Genomic DNA, 18,957 nt, shown 5'->3' with positions numbered 1-18,957 from the left:
AGCCAACCTCATACTTTGTCTTTTCTTTATAAATCTAAGAGTACAGCACTGAAAAAAAAAAATCCTATTATTCTAGGTATTAACGATAGGCTGAGAGAAGTGGGTTAGTCCATGCTTTTTTAGAAAAGAGAGATGGAGTGGGGTGTGTGGTGAAGGCCTCTTAGGAAAATGGTAGGAACAAGAATCAAGGTTGTTACTTTCCCTCAAATTGGGCCTGGGGACATAACCGGTCAGGGTCTCAGGAGGAAACAAGTGATAGACTGGTCATTTGAGAAGAGACTAAATGGGTTATTTATCAAGGTTTAGACAGGATGCAGGGAAAGCACAAGATCTAGTGCAGTGCTCCAGAGAGAGTGCCAGCAGAAAGCTGCACGTCTGAGGGGGCACTGGGAGGGAGCAGCTGTGGAGAACTCTATGGAGACAGTGATTAATAAGATTTGTGAACTTCCATGGTCACATCAGTCCTGGGACACATCTAGTCCTACATAAATCTCTGGGAGGGAGGAGTCTTGGGGAAGAGATCATTGTCCTTCTTCCTTCCCGTCTCCTGTGGGAACCTCCTTTTGCAGAATTCATCCTGGAGCCAGAGACTTCTATAGAATCTAAACAGACCTATTTTTCTGGACATGAAGGTAGAGAAGGGTGGAGAGTGTATGGGGTTGGAAAGAAGAGGTTGGAGGCAAATAAGAGAGATCCTGCCCAAGATGAGAACCTTAATTTGAATCTAACCCCCATGCTTCTTATGAAAACTCAGCAATTCACAAATTCTAAGGCTCAGCCTTTTTAATACAATGATTACATAATGAAAAGTTAGATAATAAAATATTTCGAAAGAATAGTCTAACATATCATCCAGAGGATGATGAGACATTTGTATGAAACTATATATATATAAATAATATAAATTACATATGTAAACATTTTCATTATATATTTATTATATACTTATGTTATATAATGTATGTACAGAGTTCTGTATAAATGTGTATAGATATATAGGTATATTATATAAAATATAGTGTATATATGGATAGACTTTCTGTATATGTAGATAGTGGATATTTAGCCTATATTGATAAAGTTCAAGATCTTAGTTGGCTAAAATTTTCTAAGAAACACAGAGAAAAGTACACAACATCCAGTGGTTAGTTTTATGTATTTTCACAGGTAAATACACTAGAGTAATCAGCACCCAGACAGAACATTACAAGCACCGCAGCCTGGTAGATCATATAACACCTAATTAATTTTTGTTAAATGAATATATGTACCAGTATTTATTTGCCCATTCTCCTTTGGCTGACTTTGAGAATGTTCTCTAGTTTTGTACTGTAACAAAATTGCTGCAATAAACATTCTTGTATATGTTTCCTTGTGTACATGAGCAAGAGTTTCTCTAGGATAGAATTTCTGGATCATAAGGCAAAGACACTGTAAAATTTACTATATATCACCAAATTGCACCCTAAAAGAGTTTACCAACAGTGTATGAGGGTTCCCACATATTTGCACCCTCAGCAATACTTTGTATCTTCAGGCTTCTATAGTCTCACAGATCTGATGGGTGTGTGGTGATATTCCACTGTGGTCTAAGTCTACATTTCCCTGATTATTCATGAAGTGGAGTATCTCTTTATGTTTTTTCTCTTTTTAGGTTTTCTTTCTGATGAAATTTCCTTCCATAGCCTTTGCCCCATTTGAGTTATTTGTCTTTTTCTTAGTGATTTATAAGCATTCTTTATTAGTGAGAATAATAATCCTTTGTAGCCTAAATATTGCAATTACCTTTTACATTTTGTAGACTTTTCACTTTAGTTTTTAATAGAAATTTTACATTTGAAATAGTCAAATTTATCAATACTCTCAAAATAGTTGGGGATATCATCTTCTTTAAGGATCCTTTCATACTAGGTCATAAATGTTTTCTCCTTAGTTTTCTTCTGTTTTGCCTTTCCTATGTCTCCAGTCCATCTAAAGTTGACTTTTTTTGATACATGGTAGTATGAAGTAGGGATTTGGGTTTTCCACATAAATAACTCATTTTTTCCCTCACCATTTCTTTTTTTTTTTTTTTAATCTCTTTCTTGGGATATAATTGCTTTAAACTGCTGTGACAGTTTTTGAGGTACACCAAAGTGAATCAGCTGTCTTTATACATATACCACCATATTCCCTCCCTCCCATGACTCCCTCCCACCCCTCTAAGTAATCACACATCATCGAGTTCATCTCCCTATGTTATGCAGCAACTTCCCACTAGCTATCTATTTTACATTTGGTAGTGTATATATGTCAATGCTACTCTCTCACTTCGTCCCAGCTTCCCCTCGCCCCCTCCTACCCCGTGTCCTCAAGTTCTTTCTCTATATCTGCATCTTTATTCTTGCTCTGTCACTGGGTTCATCAGTACCATTTTTTCAGATTCCATATACATGAGTTAGCATAAGGTATTTGTTTTTCTCTTTCTGGCTTTCTTCACTATGTATGACAGTCTCTAAGTCCACCCACGTCACTACAAATAACTCAGTTTCATTCTTTTTTATGGCTAATATTCCATTGTATATATGTGCCACATCTTCCTTATCCATTCATCTGTTGATGGGCCTTTAGTTTGCTTCCATGTCCTGGCTATTGTAAATAGTGCTGCAGTGAATATTGTGGTACATGTTTCCTTTTGAATTATGGTTTTCTCAGGGTATATGCCCAGTAGTGGGTTTGCTGGGTCATATGGTAGTTCCATTTTTAGCTTTTAAGGAACCTCCATACTGTTTTCCATAGTGGCTGCACCAACTTACATTCCCACCAACAGTGCAAGAGGGTTCGCTTTTCTCCGCACCCTCTTCACCATTTCTTAAACAGTTATTTTTCTGCAGATTTGTAACCTTATTGAGTATCAGTGTCAGCATCCGCATATATGAGGATTTGATTTGGGGCTTTCCATTCTGTTGCATCTCCCTGTTTGCCTAACTCTATCAATATCCTTTTATCTTCTTATTATAGCTCTTTTCTAATTTTTGTTATTGACTTTAATAAATTAATAATAAATTTTATAAAAGGTTTTGTGCATCTATTAAGAAAATCATGTGGATATGTTCTCCTACAATATTTTTAGGTGGTAAATTACTTTAATAGATTCTCTAATAATAAACTATCCTTAAATTCCTGGGGAAAACCCAACTTGTACATTGCTGGATGTGGTTTGTTAATATTTTATTTATTATTTTTACATCGTGCTCATGAATGAGTGTGGCCTATGGTTTTCCTTTCCTGTTCTGTTCATCTGGTTTCAGTAGCAGATTTATAATAGCCTCAGGAAAAGAATATTCCCTCTTTTTCTGTCTTTAGAACACTTTGTATAAAACTAGAAATACCTGTTTCCTTAATGTTTAATTAAATTTGGCTATAAATCTTCTGGGCTTGACATGTTTTAAAAATAAATTTTATTTACCACAAATCAGTTTTTAAAGGTGGTGGGCCTATTTAGGTTTCAATTTCTTCTTGAATCAGTTTGGTTGGATAAATATGTGTTTGACTAGGGATTCTAACTTTTAATCCCATCATTCATAGTGTTTTCCTTTATTTCTGAAACCATTACCATATATAGTTATGTCTGCTTTTTCAGTGATAGTATTTTGATCATAACTTTTACTTCATTTCTTGATTAATTTTTTTGAGTTTTGACAAAGAAATAATACTTGGTTTTGTTAATCATATCTACCTTTGTGTAATTATTAATATGTGCTCCTATTGTTTCCTTTTTATTTATTCTTTTTGGTTAAACCTATTGAAGTAGATGCTTACTTTATTATTTTCCACTGTTTCCTTCATCCTGCTATAAGCATGTAAAGTGCTAAATGTTCCTCTCATTCCACTTTATCTGTATCTCACAGGTTTTCAGATGTGGAATCATTATCATTCCATGTAATATTTTTTAAATTCTCATTGAAACTTTTTATTTGACCCATGAGTATTTCAAAGTATATTTCTGAATTTGCTAACTGATTAGAGCTATTCACTTTCATTTTGCTATTAATTTCTACTGGAATTCAACTATGATTAGAGTACTAAGTTTATGTGAGATGTTGAGTTTTCACTTTCTTTTGAGACTTAATTTGTAAACATTTCAAGGTACAAGAAAACAATGTTAAGTGTATTCAGATCTCCTAAGTTCTTACTAATCTTTGTATGCTTGATCTGCTATTTGCTCAAAAATGTGTGCTAAAATACTACCATTATTATTTATTTGTCTATTTTCCCCTTACAGGTCTCTCAGGTTTTGCTTTAAGCATTTGGTAACATTCTTATTAGGTATATACATGTTTAGAATTAGCATAGCTTCCTGGCTAAGTTTTTCTTTTGACATTATGGTGACCATCTTTATACCTAATAATACTTTTTACCTCAAATTTTATTTTTTATTATTGCTACACCAACTTCTTTTTAGTTATATATCTGTACAAATTCTCTCCCTTCCTAACTTTCTGTGCCTTCAAATTTTAGGATGTTCTTGTGTAATTAGCATGTGACTAAACCTTGGTTGTTGTTTTTGTTATAAATTTATTTATTTATTTGTTTATTTTATTGGCTTGTTGGTTTTTTTTTTTTTTTTGCTGTGTGCGGGCTTTCTTTTTAATTGCAGTGAGTAGGGGCTACTCTTCGTTGTGATGCATGGGCTCCTCACTGCTGTGGCTTCTCTTGTTGCGGAGAACGGGCTCTAGGTGTGTGGGCTTCAGTAGTTGCAGCACATAGGCTCAATAGTTGTGGCTCATGGGCTCTAAAACATAGGCTCAATAGTTGTGGCACACAGGCTTAGTTGCTCCGCGGCATATGGGATCTTTCTGGCCCAGCGCTCAAACCTGTGTCCCATGCATTGTCAGGCGGATTCTCAACCACTGCGCCACCTAGGAAGCCCTAAACCTTGTTTTTAAAATCCAGTGTGAATAGTCTCGTCTTTTACCCCATGAATGTATGCAGCATTTATTTTGATAACTGACATTTTGGATTTATATTTTCCATCTTATTTTGTGCTTTTTATATATTCTGGCTTTTATGTTTCTTTTTTTCTCTTCTTCTCTGCCTGTTGGTTGAGTTTTCTCTAATCTCCTTTTTTCTTCTATTGGAAGGAAATTTTCTGTTATATGGCTACCATTGAAAGAGTAACAAGGATACTTATATATTGAAAGTCAGAATTAAATAAAATCCCAATATTTAAGTTCCAGTCACTCTCTGTCTTATTATATAGTGTTATATACACTTGTGAAAACATCACCATAATCAAAATAATGAACATACCTATCACCCTTTAAAGTTTCCTTGTTCCCTTTGTAATTTTCCCCCTTCTACACCCTACTCTTTCCTCATTCACAGGCAACCACTTGTCTGCCTTTTGTCATTATAGATTAGTTTGCAGTTTTCCAGAATTTCATATATGTGAAAACATACTCTTTTTACTCAGTGTAATTATTGAATATATTGATAGTTCTCTCCTTTTCATTGCTGAGTAATATTCTGTCATATGGGTATATGACAGTTTGTTTACCCACCCACCTGTTGATGTGCATTTGTGTTGTTTTAAGTTTGGGGCCATTACATTCTTATAAAGTTCTTCTCCACTCCATGATTATAAAAAAAAATTAGCCAATTTTTTTCTAGTATTATTATGGTTTTTTTTTTTGCATTTAAATCTTAATCTATCTTGATTTTATTTGGTGAATAAAATAACACTAACTTAAGATAGGCTAAATTAAGTCTCTGAGGAATAAGTCAATTATGCCCAAATTATTTATTGGCTAACATATTCTTTGAACTAATTTGGTTCATGACCTTTTTTACATATTAAATTCTTGTAAGTATTTGAATCTTTTGTAGCTCCATGTTTTATACCACTGCACTCTTGTTTAAACGCTTGGGGTTGTAAAACACAGATTAATATCTGGCAATTTAAACTCTTTATACTTCCTATTAAAGGTCTCTTGATTACTCGCAAACTTTTTTTCATCCATCCAGTCAAATTTCAGAACAGTCTTATTGATTTGTAAGAGATAAATCCCTTTGGAATTTTGGTTGCAATTTCTGATATTGTTATTTATAAAAAGAAATATGTGATATTTGGTCTTTGTTCTTCTTTCTGGCACAAAGCTCCTACAACCCTTAGAGTTTCCTAAGTGATGAGAGGAACAAAGGTGTCTTTTCTTATGTTAATGAGGTGACTTTTGGACAGCATCTAATGTTAAGGGCTGGCTGCCAGGAAAACTAATCGTATGATTAGAGGGTTGGAAATTTTAGCCTTACACCTGACCTCCCAAGAGGAGAGGGAGACTGGGGGTTGAGTTAGTTGCCAATGGCTAGTAATTTAAACAGTTGTACCTGTGTAATGAAGCCTCCATAAAAACCCAAAAGAGAGGGTTCAGAGAGTTCCAGACTGGTGAACACGTGGAAGTGCTGGGACAGTGGCAATCCTAGAAAGGGCATACAAGCTCCCTGCCCTTTCTGCATGCCTTGCCTTATGCATCTCTTCTGTCTGGCTGTTCTTGAGTTATATCCTTTTATGATAAACTGATAATCTAGTGAGTAAATGAGTTCCCTGAATGCTGTTAGCCTCTGTAGCAAATTAATTAAACCTAAGGAGGGGACCAAATTAATTAAATCCAAGGGAACCTCTGATCTGTAGCCAGTCATTCAGAAGTATGGTAACAACTTGGACTTACAATTGGCAGCTGAAGTCCTAGGGGTGGGGGTCATGGGAACCTCCAATCTATAGCTGTTAGGTCAGAAGCCCTGGTGACAACCTGGGCTTGTGACTGGTGTCGAAGTGGAGTGGAGGCAGTCTTGTAGGACTGAACCCTTAACCTGTAGAATCTGACACTATCTCCAGGTAGGAGGTGTCAGAATTGAGTTATATTGTAGGACATCCAGTTGGTGTCCAGAGAATTGTTGGTGATGTAGGGAACATTTCCTCCCCACCTCCACACATTGAAATTGGGTGCAGAACACAAAAGAGAATTACATTAAACTTATGGATTCCACTTATAATGAGTGGAAATCTTTATAATATTGAGTATTTATTCCAATGATTGTAGTTTGTCTTTTTGTTTATTAAGATTTTTTTTAATGTTGTATAGTACTGTTTATCTTGGTTTCCAGGTGTTGCCAAATTCTTGTATTACCGTTCTTTTAGTTTGGGGGTTGTTGTTCTAGGGTAACTTGTTTAGTACCTATGCAGTCTTTCCTAGTATACCCTGATACTGACTTTTTTTTCAATGGTTTGTAAACCATAATGTAGGCCAATGATCAAACCTATATTGAGTGTTAGATATTCCCTACCTAAAATGATACCAGTTGATGTTTTTTTAAATGTTTACTTATTTATTTATTGGCTGTGTTGGGTCTTCGTTGCAATGTGTGGGCTTTCTCTAGTTGTGGCAGTGGGGGCTTCTCTTCGTTGTAGTGTGTGGGCTTCTTATTGTGGTGGCTTCTCTTGTTGTGGAGCACAGGTTCTAGGTGTGCAGGCTTCAGTAGTTGTGGCACACGGACTCAGCAGTTGTGGCTCGTGGGCTCTAGAGCACAGGCTCAGTAATTGTGGCACATGGGCTTAGTTGCTCTGCAGCACGTGGGATCTTTCAGGCCTAGGGGATAGAACCCATGTCTCCTGCGCCACCAGGGAAGTCCCACCAATTGATGCTAAATTGATCTTTCCGTTACTTTTTGGAATAGATTTTTATCTTCAGTTTGTTAGGTCAAATATTACTTAAATTTGAATATACTAATAAGCTTTATTGTCAATTTTATTTCCCACCATTTTACTCCCCAACTGTTGGCATTTTACCTATTTGTTACTTTGAAAAGGCCTTTCTTATTTACATTTTCAAAATGTTTATTGCTTGTATGTACAAAAACCATTTATTTCACCATCTTTGTTTTGAATCCATTTCTGCAGTTTATCAGTTTATTTAAATAAATAAAGACAGGCAATAAGCATGTAAGCAAACTAGAATAAAATTTCAAGTCATTCCACGTGTTATGAAGAAAATTAGAACAAGGTAAAGAGACGGGTAGTGGGAAAGTGAAACCATTTTCCATAATGGTGAGAAAAGACCACTCTAAAGGGATGGCACTGGAACAGAGCCCCAGGAAAGCCTAGGTCATAAGGATAGAAATGTCCACATAGAGAAAAGCTCTGAAGCAAGCAAAAGCTTGATGTAGTCAAGGGTGGTGAGAAGGTCAGTGTGAGTGCAGCACAACTACCAGATGTATCCAGGTGGGTCCAATCAGGAAAGAGAAACCACACAGTAATTTGAACAGGGCAAGTTTAATGTAGTGGATTATTAAGTATAACAGAGGATTCGGTTATTGGGGTAATAAGGGACCAGCTAGTAAGAATTAAAGAGAATTCTAAAGAATATAGAAATAGCAGATATAATGAAGCAGTCCGCACCTAAGGAAGAACCCCCTCCTCTCTCCAGGACTGAGATTCAGAGCCTGTTGGAGAGGACAAAGTCACACCTCGTTAAAAGGCAGAGAAGTCACCGTGGTGCTCTATCAGGGGAACTTGCTTGAAATCTGCCCTCTGGAACTTGTCAGAAATCTACCCTCTAGGGTGCTCAGGAAAGCTATTCACGGGAAGGTGTCTTAGTAGAGGCACTTGGCTACAAAACTTCATGAAATGGGATGTGCCAACAGGATGCTGGCCACTGGACGCCGCTGGCCACTGAGCACAGTGGGAAGAGCTGTGCGTGCGGCAGGAGCCTGGTGCTAGAAAAAACACCCAGGCTGCAGAAGCTGCGTGCACTGCAGGAGCTCAGCACTGGACAAATGCAGGCATGACAGGAGCCTGGTACCAGAGAAGCTGTGCACAGTGCAGGGATGTGCCAAGCAAGTACATTAGAACCAGTAAGCAAAATGCCTTCCTCTCACAATACCTCTTCCAGTCCCTCTACTGATAAAGCTTAACATCATGCCAGCTGCCAAGGGAAAAATATTTAAAGGACCCAAATCCATTTTCACAGAGCAAGCAAAAAAGATGAATTTGGAGTCAAGAAGCAAAAAGAAATTACTGGCACACCAGTGCAAGCATGATAATGAGGTTGGAGTGGTAGACACAGCCAGATTATGCAGGCCATGTTGGCCACTGTAAGGAGCTTGCATTTTATTTTAAGATTTTTATTTAAAAACCTATTGATGGGTTTGAGCAGAGGAGCGAAGAAATAAGAGAAGAAGCAATAAGACTAGGAAGAAGTAATTGCAATAAAGCCTAATGGGGGATATGTTGGGGTCTGTGGAGCTGATGCAAAGTGGTTGGAAGCAGAATCTATAGGACTTTCTGGTGGATTGAAGTTTGGGGTGCAGTTGATGTCCAAAGCATGTTTTAGCTCCCCAGAAGAGGGATAAACTCTAGCATTACATATAGGGGAACTTAACCGATTATAGAAAGCTTCTCTTCATATGACTGCCCACTCAGTTAAATAATTAGTATCATAGCACCTTATGTGGTTGAATTTTAACTTATACTTAGTTTGTTACTTCAGTTAAAATATTCAAGAATATTAGGCTACAAGACAGCATTGGCAGTCAAAACCTTTGTGTACATAGACAGTTGCCACTGCACACGCCAGACAATGCTAATAAAAGTAGAGACAGTGAAGGGCAACATGTGCTTTGATAGGGGAGTAGATAGTCTATGAAAATGATTCACAGGGCACCAGACCTGGTCAGGGTTGGTATAGCTGAACTTTTTACTGCCCCCACAAGTAAGAAATATAATTTCCTCATGACTCATGGCAAGTATGTGAAGTGAAACAGAAGTATCACCAGCCATACAAATCCTTACTCCATTTGCTGCCATTTTGCTATTTTTATTCTAGTTAACGTTTTAATAGTAGTCATATCCTTTTGAATTTTTCTTGAACCAATAATGAGGCATAAGTTCCAATTCAAAAAATATGTGTTTGACACATGAAAAGATGCTCAACATCACTAATCATTAGAGAAATGCAAGTCAAAGCCACAATGAGGTATCACCTCACACCGGTCAGAATGGCCATCATCAAAAAAATCTAGAAACAGGACTTCCTAGGTGGTGCAGTGGGTAAGAATCCGCCTGCCAATGCAGGGGACACGGGTTCGATCCCTGCCCCAGGAAGATCCCACATGCTTCGGAGCAACCAAGCCTGTGCGCCACAACTATTGAGCCTGCGCTCTAGAGCCCATGAGCCACAACTATTGAGCCCATGTGCTGCAACTGCTGAAGCCCACGCGCCTAGAGCCTGTGCTCTGCAACAAGAGAGGCCACCGCAATGAGAAGCCTGCGCACCACAATGAAGAGTAGCCCCCACTCGCTGCAACTAGAGAAAGCCCATGTGCAGCAATGAAGACCCAACACAGCCAATAAAATAAAATAAATAAATAACAATTTGGAGGTTCCTTAAAAAACTAAAAATAGAACTACCATATGATCCAGTAATGCCACTCCTGGGCATATACCCAGTGAAAACCAGAATCCAAAAAGAAACACGTACCATGATGTTCATTGCAGCACTATTTACAATAGCCAGGGCATGGAATCAACCTAAATGCCCATCAACAGATGAATGGATAAAGGAGATGTGGCACATATATACAATGGAATAGTACTCAGCCTTAAAAAGGAATGAAATGGAGCTATATGTCATGAGGTGGATAGACCTAGAGACTGTCATACAGAGTGAAGTAAGCCAGAAAGAGAAAAACAAATACCGTGTGCTAAATCATATATATGGAATCTAAAAAAATGGTACTGATGAACCCAGTGACAGGGCAAGAATAAGCATGCAGATGCAGAGAATGGACTGGAGGACACGGGGTTGGGGGGGAGGGTGAAGGGGAAGCTGGGACGAAGTGAGAGAGTAGCATAGACATATACATACTACCAACTGTAAAATAGACAGCTAGTGGGAAGTTGCTGTATAACAAAGGGAGATCAACTCGATGATAGGTGATGCCTTAGAGGACTGGGACAGGGAGGGTGGGAGGGAGTCACAGGAGGGAGAGGATATGGGGATATATGTATAAATACAGCTGATTCACTTTGGTGTGCCTCAAAAACTGGCACAAGAGTGTAAAGCAATTTCAATAAAGAACTTTTAAAAATATATATATGCGTTTGGGAAGTTAAGGAGAATCTTTCTCACTCTCAGTGGCTGCTTTTTTTTTTTTTTCTGAAGTGGGTGGCACCATTTGCTAGTTAATAGCAGGGTATAAAATTTTCTCTTTTGCGTCATTTAATTCAGGAAGAAATTGTGCTTGGGGTTAATTTCACATTTTAGATTTAAGATTCCATCTTGGATTCCAGAAGTTCTAAGTTTATGATTTGTCATGTATTGTCTATCATTCTCACTGAACAATACATTCCTTAAGGTGAGGAAGTTGAACTTACCTTCATATCCCCTAAGATACCTAAGATGCTGAGTAATTGCTTAAAACTAATTTGTAGTACAATTAAATTGAACACTAAATAATATATTGTATGTTTACATTGCATAACAGAATTCTAGAACTTTGAGATTTTTTAAAATTAGTTTTGCTGGACTTTGAGATTTTTTAAAATGAGTTTTGCTGTCTTATAAGGATATATGACCCTAGAATTTTCAAAATGATTTCATTTTCCTTATGGTATGACTTTTGTTTGTTTAGTACTTTGCAGTTTCCTTGGTTCCTTTGCATAATATTATCAAATTGAAATTAAAATATCAATGAAGTACGCAAATATTATTCCCATTTCTATCAAGGTACAAGTCAACCCGATAGCTTAGTGTAAAAGAAACATCATGATCTGAACCTCATCTGTTTTTATAGACTCTCATCAGTGTCCACCACCCAAATTACTCACCAACTATACCAACTACGTGATTCTCCCCGACCCACTTCATGATTTTTTTAAAAACTCCCTGCCTTCGTAGGCATTGTTCCCTCTGATTGAAATACTGATTCTCACTCCTGACCCATCCTCAACTTTGCCTGGATAATTGCTACCTATCCTTCAAAACTCTCCAGTGTCTCCACTTCTAGGCAGTGTCTAGCAAAAGTGGAATGAATGAAACCAGTGAGGAGGATAGTAGAGTAAACCAGACCAGAGATAAATGAATAAGTAAAAGAGCAAATAAGAAAAGCAGAGCTATAAGCTATATTGTGCCACCCCTTGGAATGTATGACTGCCAGTATAATCACGTTCTTTCTGCCATTGGAAACAGGGTCTCTCTTGTGATACCTCCATGCCAAAGGTCCCGCTATGCCACCTACTTTGACGTTGCTGTTCTTCGCTGCCTACTCCAGCCCCATTGGTCTGAGGAAGGCACTCAGTGGTCTCTGATGTACTATCTACAAAGGCTGAGACACATGTTGGAAGAGAAGCCAGAAAAGCCCCCAGAGCCAGATATTCCTCTCCTGCCCAGGCCCAGGAGTAGCTCCATGGTGGCTGCAGCTCCCTCGCTAGTGAACACACACAAAACCCAAGTAAGAGAAACTCAGTCCATTGTCGTTTGAACCAACAACTTCGGCCATAACAGATTCTTTTTTTCTTCTGTGCATCCAGCTCTTGTTTTTCCCATCGCTGACTGTTTGATTACTCTGATGCTATTATCCTTTCCTTCCCATCTTTTACTGCTAGACCCTTTTGCTGTTCTTTAGCATTTAATTGACCATTCAAAGACGTGCTATCTAAATGCCTCATATACATGCTTATCTAGAGTAAGCCTCTGTTGATCCAGAAAATGGAAAATGGGTCTTTTGGCTAATCAAAGTGCTAGTTAATAGTTTTCACATGTAACTGTCAATTACCGATATTATAAAGTACATGACACTAGCATTTTACTTAATGTGATTTAACCTCTTTTGCATAACTCAAAACTTTCCAGTGCCTCAATGTCATCATTGGCAATATTGTTTATTGATATATAGTCTTGCTATTTATTATAGATGTTTGGAGAAATAAACTGAATATGTACTGAAGTGATGATATCCGTGTGAAAATCACATTTTGATATATAAAGTCCTAATGCCAGCTTGCACACTGGTTCTTCTCTTCTTTCTATCAATCCCACATGTTGAATATGTAGAGAAAAATATGATTTGCAGTATGTTCCAGTTGTTTGGATTTACTTAAATGTGAATTGGCTGAGTCTGAAAATCGTCTGTATAGTGTGAAGACAAACAAGAGCAATATCAGGATGAAAAGGAAATATGCTCATTTCAGTAACAGATGATTCTGTAAATATCTCCTTTGATGAGTCATTAAATGGAAAGACACCTTTTTTTTTTTTTCAATAGAAAGAGAAAAAGAAATACCTATCCCTTCCTTATTTTCTTAGCTTACCTAAATCAGGAGCTTTGTGGTCTCACTGTTGAAAACTCCAAACAGAAGTTATAATTAATAGGAAATATATCTTCAAGTCCTTGATCACCAATTTACCTTTATTGTCTATTAAGGATCTCACCATGAAGTGTAATGAAGAGGAGAAATCTCTCAGCCCTGAAGCCTTCTCCAAGGTTTCGTTGACCAATCTACGTAGGTCTGCAGTCCCAGATCTTTCTTCAGACCTCGGCATGAACATTTTTAAGAAGGTGAGTAGGACCACTTATGTTCTTTGACATTTTGGTAATTAAAAAAAACAAAACAAAACACACTGGGGCATAAGGTGCTCCTGATTGTGCTACAGAGTCAGGTGGGATGGGGAAGGGACCACAGAATAGAGGTCCACTGCCAGTTACAGCACTGGCTTGTAGCATGACCTTGGGCAGCATATTTTGGGCAGCATGACCTTGGGCCGTTCCCTCCGTGTGCATGAGTGCTTCCCATTCTCCCTGTTATGTGGGGTTGTTACAGAGCTCAATCCTGATGATATGCTTCTAGTAGTGTGATAATGGAGATGGCTGCAGTAGCAGTGATGGTAACGTAACATTTGTATTGTTCATCTCACTTTACCAAGCAATTTATATAAATAATTCTCATTTAATCCAATGAGATTTTTTCCTCCACAATTTGCACCTAAGAAACTGAGTCTTACTGCAGTTCTTAGAGTGACGGGATCATCATGGAACATTTATTCTTGAAGTCATTTCTGTTTTAAAGGCAACAAACAAACCACGTAATAAAAACCAAGTTGATAAAGTAGTAAATCCTTATAACTGACCACTAGGTTTACTATCATCACTTCTCTCTGTGAGTGACGGTGTAGGTTTCCATTCAACAGACATTTATTCAGCATCCACAAGAAGGCAGAACCCTACAGAAGGGAAATTAAAGGTGGAGTCTTAGCACAGATTAACTGCCTTGGGAGTCAGTTGATCAGGGTTCAAATTCCAGTCCTGTCACTTTCTACCCATGTGATACTGACCAAATGATATCAGTTTCTTTATTTATAAATGGGTACATAATATATTTACTTCAAAAGGTTATGAGGATTAACTGAGATAATGCATGTAAAGTCTTTGCTGTGCCTGGCACTTAGCAAGTACTCAATAAATGTCAATTATTATTCTCAAAAAAGAAATGCAATGAAACTGAGCCTTAGAAACTTTCAGTAGTTTTTGAAAAGTTGAATCCAAATTCAAAACTAGAAATAGTTAAAAAATTCATGCTCTTTTTTTCATCTTTATTTTATTTTATTATTTATTGGCTACATTGGGTCTTCCTTGCTGTGCATGGGCTTTCTCTAGTTGTGGTGAGTGGGGGCTACTCTTCGTTTGTGTGCAGCCTTCTCATTACGGTGGCTTCTCTTGTTGTGGAGCATGGGCTCTAGACTCAAGGGCTTCAGTAGTTGTGCCACGTGGGCTCAATAGTTATGGCTCGCGGGCTCTAGAGGGCAGGCTCAGCAGTTGTGGTGCACGGGCTTAGTTGCTCCGTGGCATGTGGGATATCCCTGGACCAGGGCTCTTATGAATCAACACTTCATCTCTCTTCTTTATAAGTAAATGGAGCTAATCAAATAGAAAATAATATGTGTAGAATCATAAATCTTTGGTGGCTTATTTTTCCCTTTTGCAAAATGACTGGTTTATGTCAATAAAGACCACAGAATTGCCAACCTATCTATGAGCTCAGAGTGTTGCTACATAACATTGGTAATGCAGTAATAAGCAATGGCTATAGTTTTCCTAAAAATGTCTATCAGTGCAGGCAAAAGAGGTTTTCAGTACTGGCTGCACATGAGAATCTCTGCATAACTTTTAAATATTCAAGTGCCCAGGCCTGTCCCCGGACCTGTGAAGTCATAATTGCTGCAGGTTAGGTTCAGACATTAATATACTTTAAAAGCTTTCCAAGCAATTCTAAACTCTTAGTTATGCTGGATCTTGAACTTATTTGATTGGTGGGAGTAATAGAGTTGTCTCTCCTTATGAACAGAGGCACACATTTGAAGTTGCCTGACTGAAACAATGGATCTCAGTCTCAAAAAATGGAACAGGGAAAGACTGACTGGACCAAGTGGTGACTCAGGGATCCTGCACAGTAACCCAGGGTTTCTTGAGTTTTACTAAGCATCAGAATCACCTATAGCACTTGTTAAAACAGACTTGTTAAAACACACATCTCTGGGCCTCCCCTTTTGGGTTTCTGATCCAGTATGTCTGGGCTTGAACTTGAGAATTTGCATTTCTGACAATTTCCCAAGACTGATGCTGCTGGTCCAGGAACTACACTTTGAGAACCACTCCTCAAAGCCAACCCGGCAAAAAAAGCTAGGAAATATGTTGTATTTTGCTTAATTTCTTTCACTCTTTTGACACATTGTAGAAATTTCTGCCATCTCTATTGACATTCAGTGACTTTCTGTGTCTCCTTTTCTTGGAACATTTCCTGAATTTTACTCCAGCCCTTTGGGAGCAAACTGTAACCTTGCCTTTGCCCTGTACCTGACCCTTCATCTCTCATCATTGTAGTTCAAGAGCCGCAAAGAAGACAGAGAGAGAAAAGGCTCCATCCCGTTCCACCACACGGGGAAGAGGCGGCCTCGGAGAATGGGAGTGCCATTCCTGCTGCACGAGGACCACCTGGATGTGTCCCCTACCCGCAGCGCATTCTCCTTCGGAAGTTTCTCTGGGCTTGGAGAAGACAGGCGAGGCATGGAAAAAGGAGGCTGGCAAACTACCATTTTAGGTGACTACAAGGACCTCCCAAAGTAGGGCAGAGCTTCAGTGACCTATTTAGAAATCTGGATCTAGGTCTCCCAGGGAAATCTGGATCTTTCTTGAACAGTTTAGTCAAGAAATTTGGGCCCAAATACGGGCTCCCCAGGACCAAAATAATACTGTGTCTGAATAGCCAAAGAAAAGCAGATGATTGAATTATGCAAGAATCCTATATAATTAGACAGGTCATGGCCCTATTTCTTAGATCATTCTATAAGTCAGTGATTTTTTAAAATTTTATTGAAGTATAGTTGATATATATTATTGTGTTAATTTCTCCTGTACAGCAAACTGACTCAGTTTTATATATATATATATATATACATATATATATATATATTTTTATATTCCTCTCCATTATGTTTTGTCACAGGATATTGAATATAGTTCCCTGTGCTCTACAGTAGGACCTTGTTGTTTATCCATCCTATATGTATAGTAGTTTTCCTCTGCTAATCCCAAACTCATTCCTTCCCTACCCTACCTCCCCGCCCCCTTGGCAACCTCTATATTATATCATTCTAGATGTGGAAACATGGCCTTAGAGGGTTCTGTGCATTAACTTTCATTGTGAATAAAAAGACAGACTTTTCTTTCACTCAGATATTAAGAAAGGAAGATGTAAAGAAAAGAAAAGGGAGCTTTTTTTTTTTTCTTTCTGGATGTCATATTAAGAAGGCCAGCTTAAAATCAAGAGCTGACAGCTAGCAGGGGTGTAACAGATGGTTTCTGACATTTGGCTTAGATTGGGGCTGACCTTATCACAGGCAGCTTCATCAATCATCTCCACCCTGAATGTTCCCAAGGCAAGCTCAATTCCTGCTAGTCGGCTGTGCCTCACATACTTCCTAATATCCCCTTGCTGTCATAGCTGTCCTTCGGACAGACAAAATCTCAGCAGAGACTCTTTCAGATTTTCAAACCCTCTTGTGGTGCTTTTGTCCGTCTCAGGGAAATTTACCCGGCGGGGCAGTTCAGATGCGGCCACCGAGATGGAGAGCCTGAGCGCCAGGCACTCCCACTCTCATCACACGCTGGTGAGTGACCTGCCAGACCACTCCAACAGCCATGGGGAAAACACCGTCAAGGAAGGTGGGTCGGAGGCGGCCCCTGCAGGCGGGAGTTCAGGTTCCTTTTCCTGTTTCCTGTTTTTACTCCATGTTCCATTTTCATTGTAATCTGGCTTTGTGTGCTTTTTGGAAACTTGCATTCATGTATTATATTGCTTAATAATTCACTTATGAGCCATTCTTAAAATTTCCTTGGAGCTATTGGATAGAACACTATGAACACCATACCTCTCAGAGGGAAAGCAAGGGCAAGCCATTCATATTTGTTTTTCAAAAGAGCAGAGACGTGGGAATTCCCTGGTGGTCCAGTGGTTAAGACTTTGTGCTCTCATTGCCAAGGGCGTGGGTGCAATCCCTGTTTGGGGAACTAAAACCCCACGAGTCATGCAGCGTGGCCAGAAAGCAAACAAACAAAAAAAAAAAACAAAAACAAAAGAGCATAGACCTACAGGGCTAGGGGAGACTTTGAGGACATCACTCAAGCTTGTCCATCTTCATTGAGAGGAAAGTCCCTGCCTTCCAAGGCCACCAATTCCCTTTCCAGACAGCTGCTATTTTGTGCTTTATGTGGAGCAAACGTGTGTCTCTGGATGGAATCCAAGAAGGGTTCTTATTCTGTGCTCTTAATCTATGAGCATAAATTTAGTCCCTCTTTTCCAGGGACTGTACTTCAATTATTTGATGACATCTATTAGTTACCACCACAAATTTATGTTCCATTATTCTTAAGAAAAGGAGAAAAAGAATCTTTCTTGTTTGCTGTTGTCTAAATGTACTAGATAAAACCAAATAATTTAACATCTACATACTTGTGGGGAATACTTCAACCAATAGTTTTAACTAATACCAATAGGGTCTGTCATCTAACAGTGAGTAAAATGCACCTGTTTGACAAAAAAATTCTACCTCGGGTCTCAAGGAAGCCAGTTAAGAATTCACATTTTCTGTAGCCTTCATTGTTTATTAGATATTAGAGGACTTAACACCATGAGAGTTGAGAATAGCTTTGAGGCTCTAGGTCAAATATCTGCTAATGCTGTGAACGTGGTCATGATTTAAATAGTAGTATAACTGTCTAACATGATGTCGTAGGTTAATATGGGGAAAACTAAGACATTGCTTTCCTTTTATTAGTGCGATCCCAGATCTCCACTATCACAGTTGCAACCTTCAATACCACGTTAGCGTCATTCAACGTTGGCTACGCAGACTTTTTCAGTGAGCACATGCGGAAGCTCTGCAACCAGGTGCCTATACCCGAGATGCCACACGAACCACTGGCATGTGCAAACCTGCCTCGAAGCCTCACAGACTCCTGCATAAACTACAGCTACTTGGAAGACACAGAACATATTGACGGGACCAATAACTTTGTGCACAAGAATGGCATGCTTGATCTTTCTGTAAGAAGCAAGAATTTTTCTTACTGAAACTTGAAAGATACTGAATCTTTGGCCCAGTTTTTACAATGTTACGTAAAAATGGGCATATAAATTCTCAGAAATGTTGAGCCTTTAAGTGAAAAAGCTACCCCTTTTTTAAAAAAGATTCACAAATGTATCACCCATCTTAGCCACACTTTTTTTTTTTTTTGAGTATTACATTAGATTTGATCTGATCTCAGAATATTTTTATAATCTAAACACATTCGTGAATCCCAAATACACTTAGTAAATACATGTAAGTGTGTGTGCGTGTTTGCTAAGTCCCTATTTTCTAGAATGAG

The 18,957-nt window shown here is 38.4% G+C and overlaps 1 protein-coding gene across 3 annotated transcripts in view; it reads left to right on the top strand.

Annotated features, from left to right (window-relative positions):
- The window catches only part of UNC80 (unc-80 homolog, NALCN channel complex subunit), a 208,004-nt gene that overhangs the window by 30,141 nt on the left and 158,906 nt on the right, over positions 1-18,957 (top strand). For all 3 annotated transcript variants that reach the window (XM_057745745.1, XM_057745746.1, XM_057745744.1), the window contains exons 8-12: positions 12,225-12,486; positions 13,459-13,593; positions 15,913-16,129; positions 17,113-17,253; positions 18,366-18,634. In XM_057745745.1, coding sequence (XP_057601728.1) covers positions 12,225-12,486; positions 13,459-13,593; positions 15,913-16,129; positions 17,113-17,253; positions 18,366-18,634 — 1,024 coding nt within the window. The remainder of the gene's footprint in view (positions 1-12,224; positions 12,487-13,458; positions 13,594-15,912; positions 16,130-17,112; positions 17,254-18,365; positions 18,635-18,957) is intronic.

Source organism: Hippopotamus amphibius, chromosome 8 (assembly GCF_030028045.1).
Source record: "Hippopotamus amphibius kiboko isolate mHipAmp2 chromosome 8, mHipAmp2.hap2, whole genome shotgun sequence".
NCBI classification, from domain to species: domain Eukaryota; kingdom Metazoa; phylum Chordata; class Mammalia; order Artiodactyla; family Hippopotamidae; genus Hippopotamus; species Hippopotamus amphibius.
The sequence above is the reverse complement of the archived record's forward strand: the minus strand, read 5'-3'. Positions and strand labels throughout refer to the sequence as shown.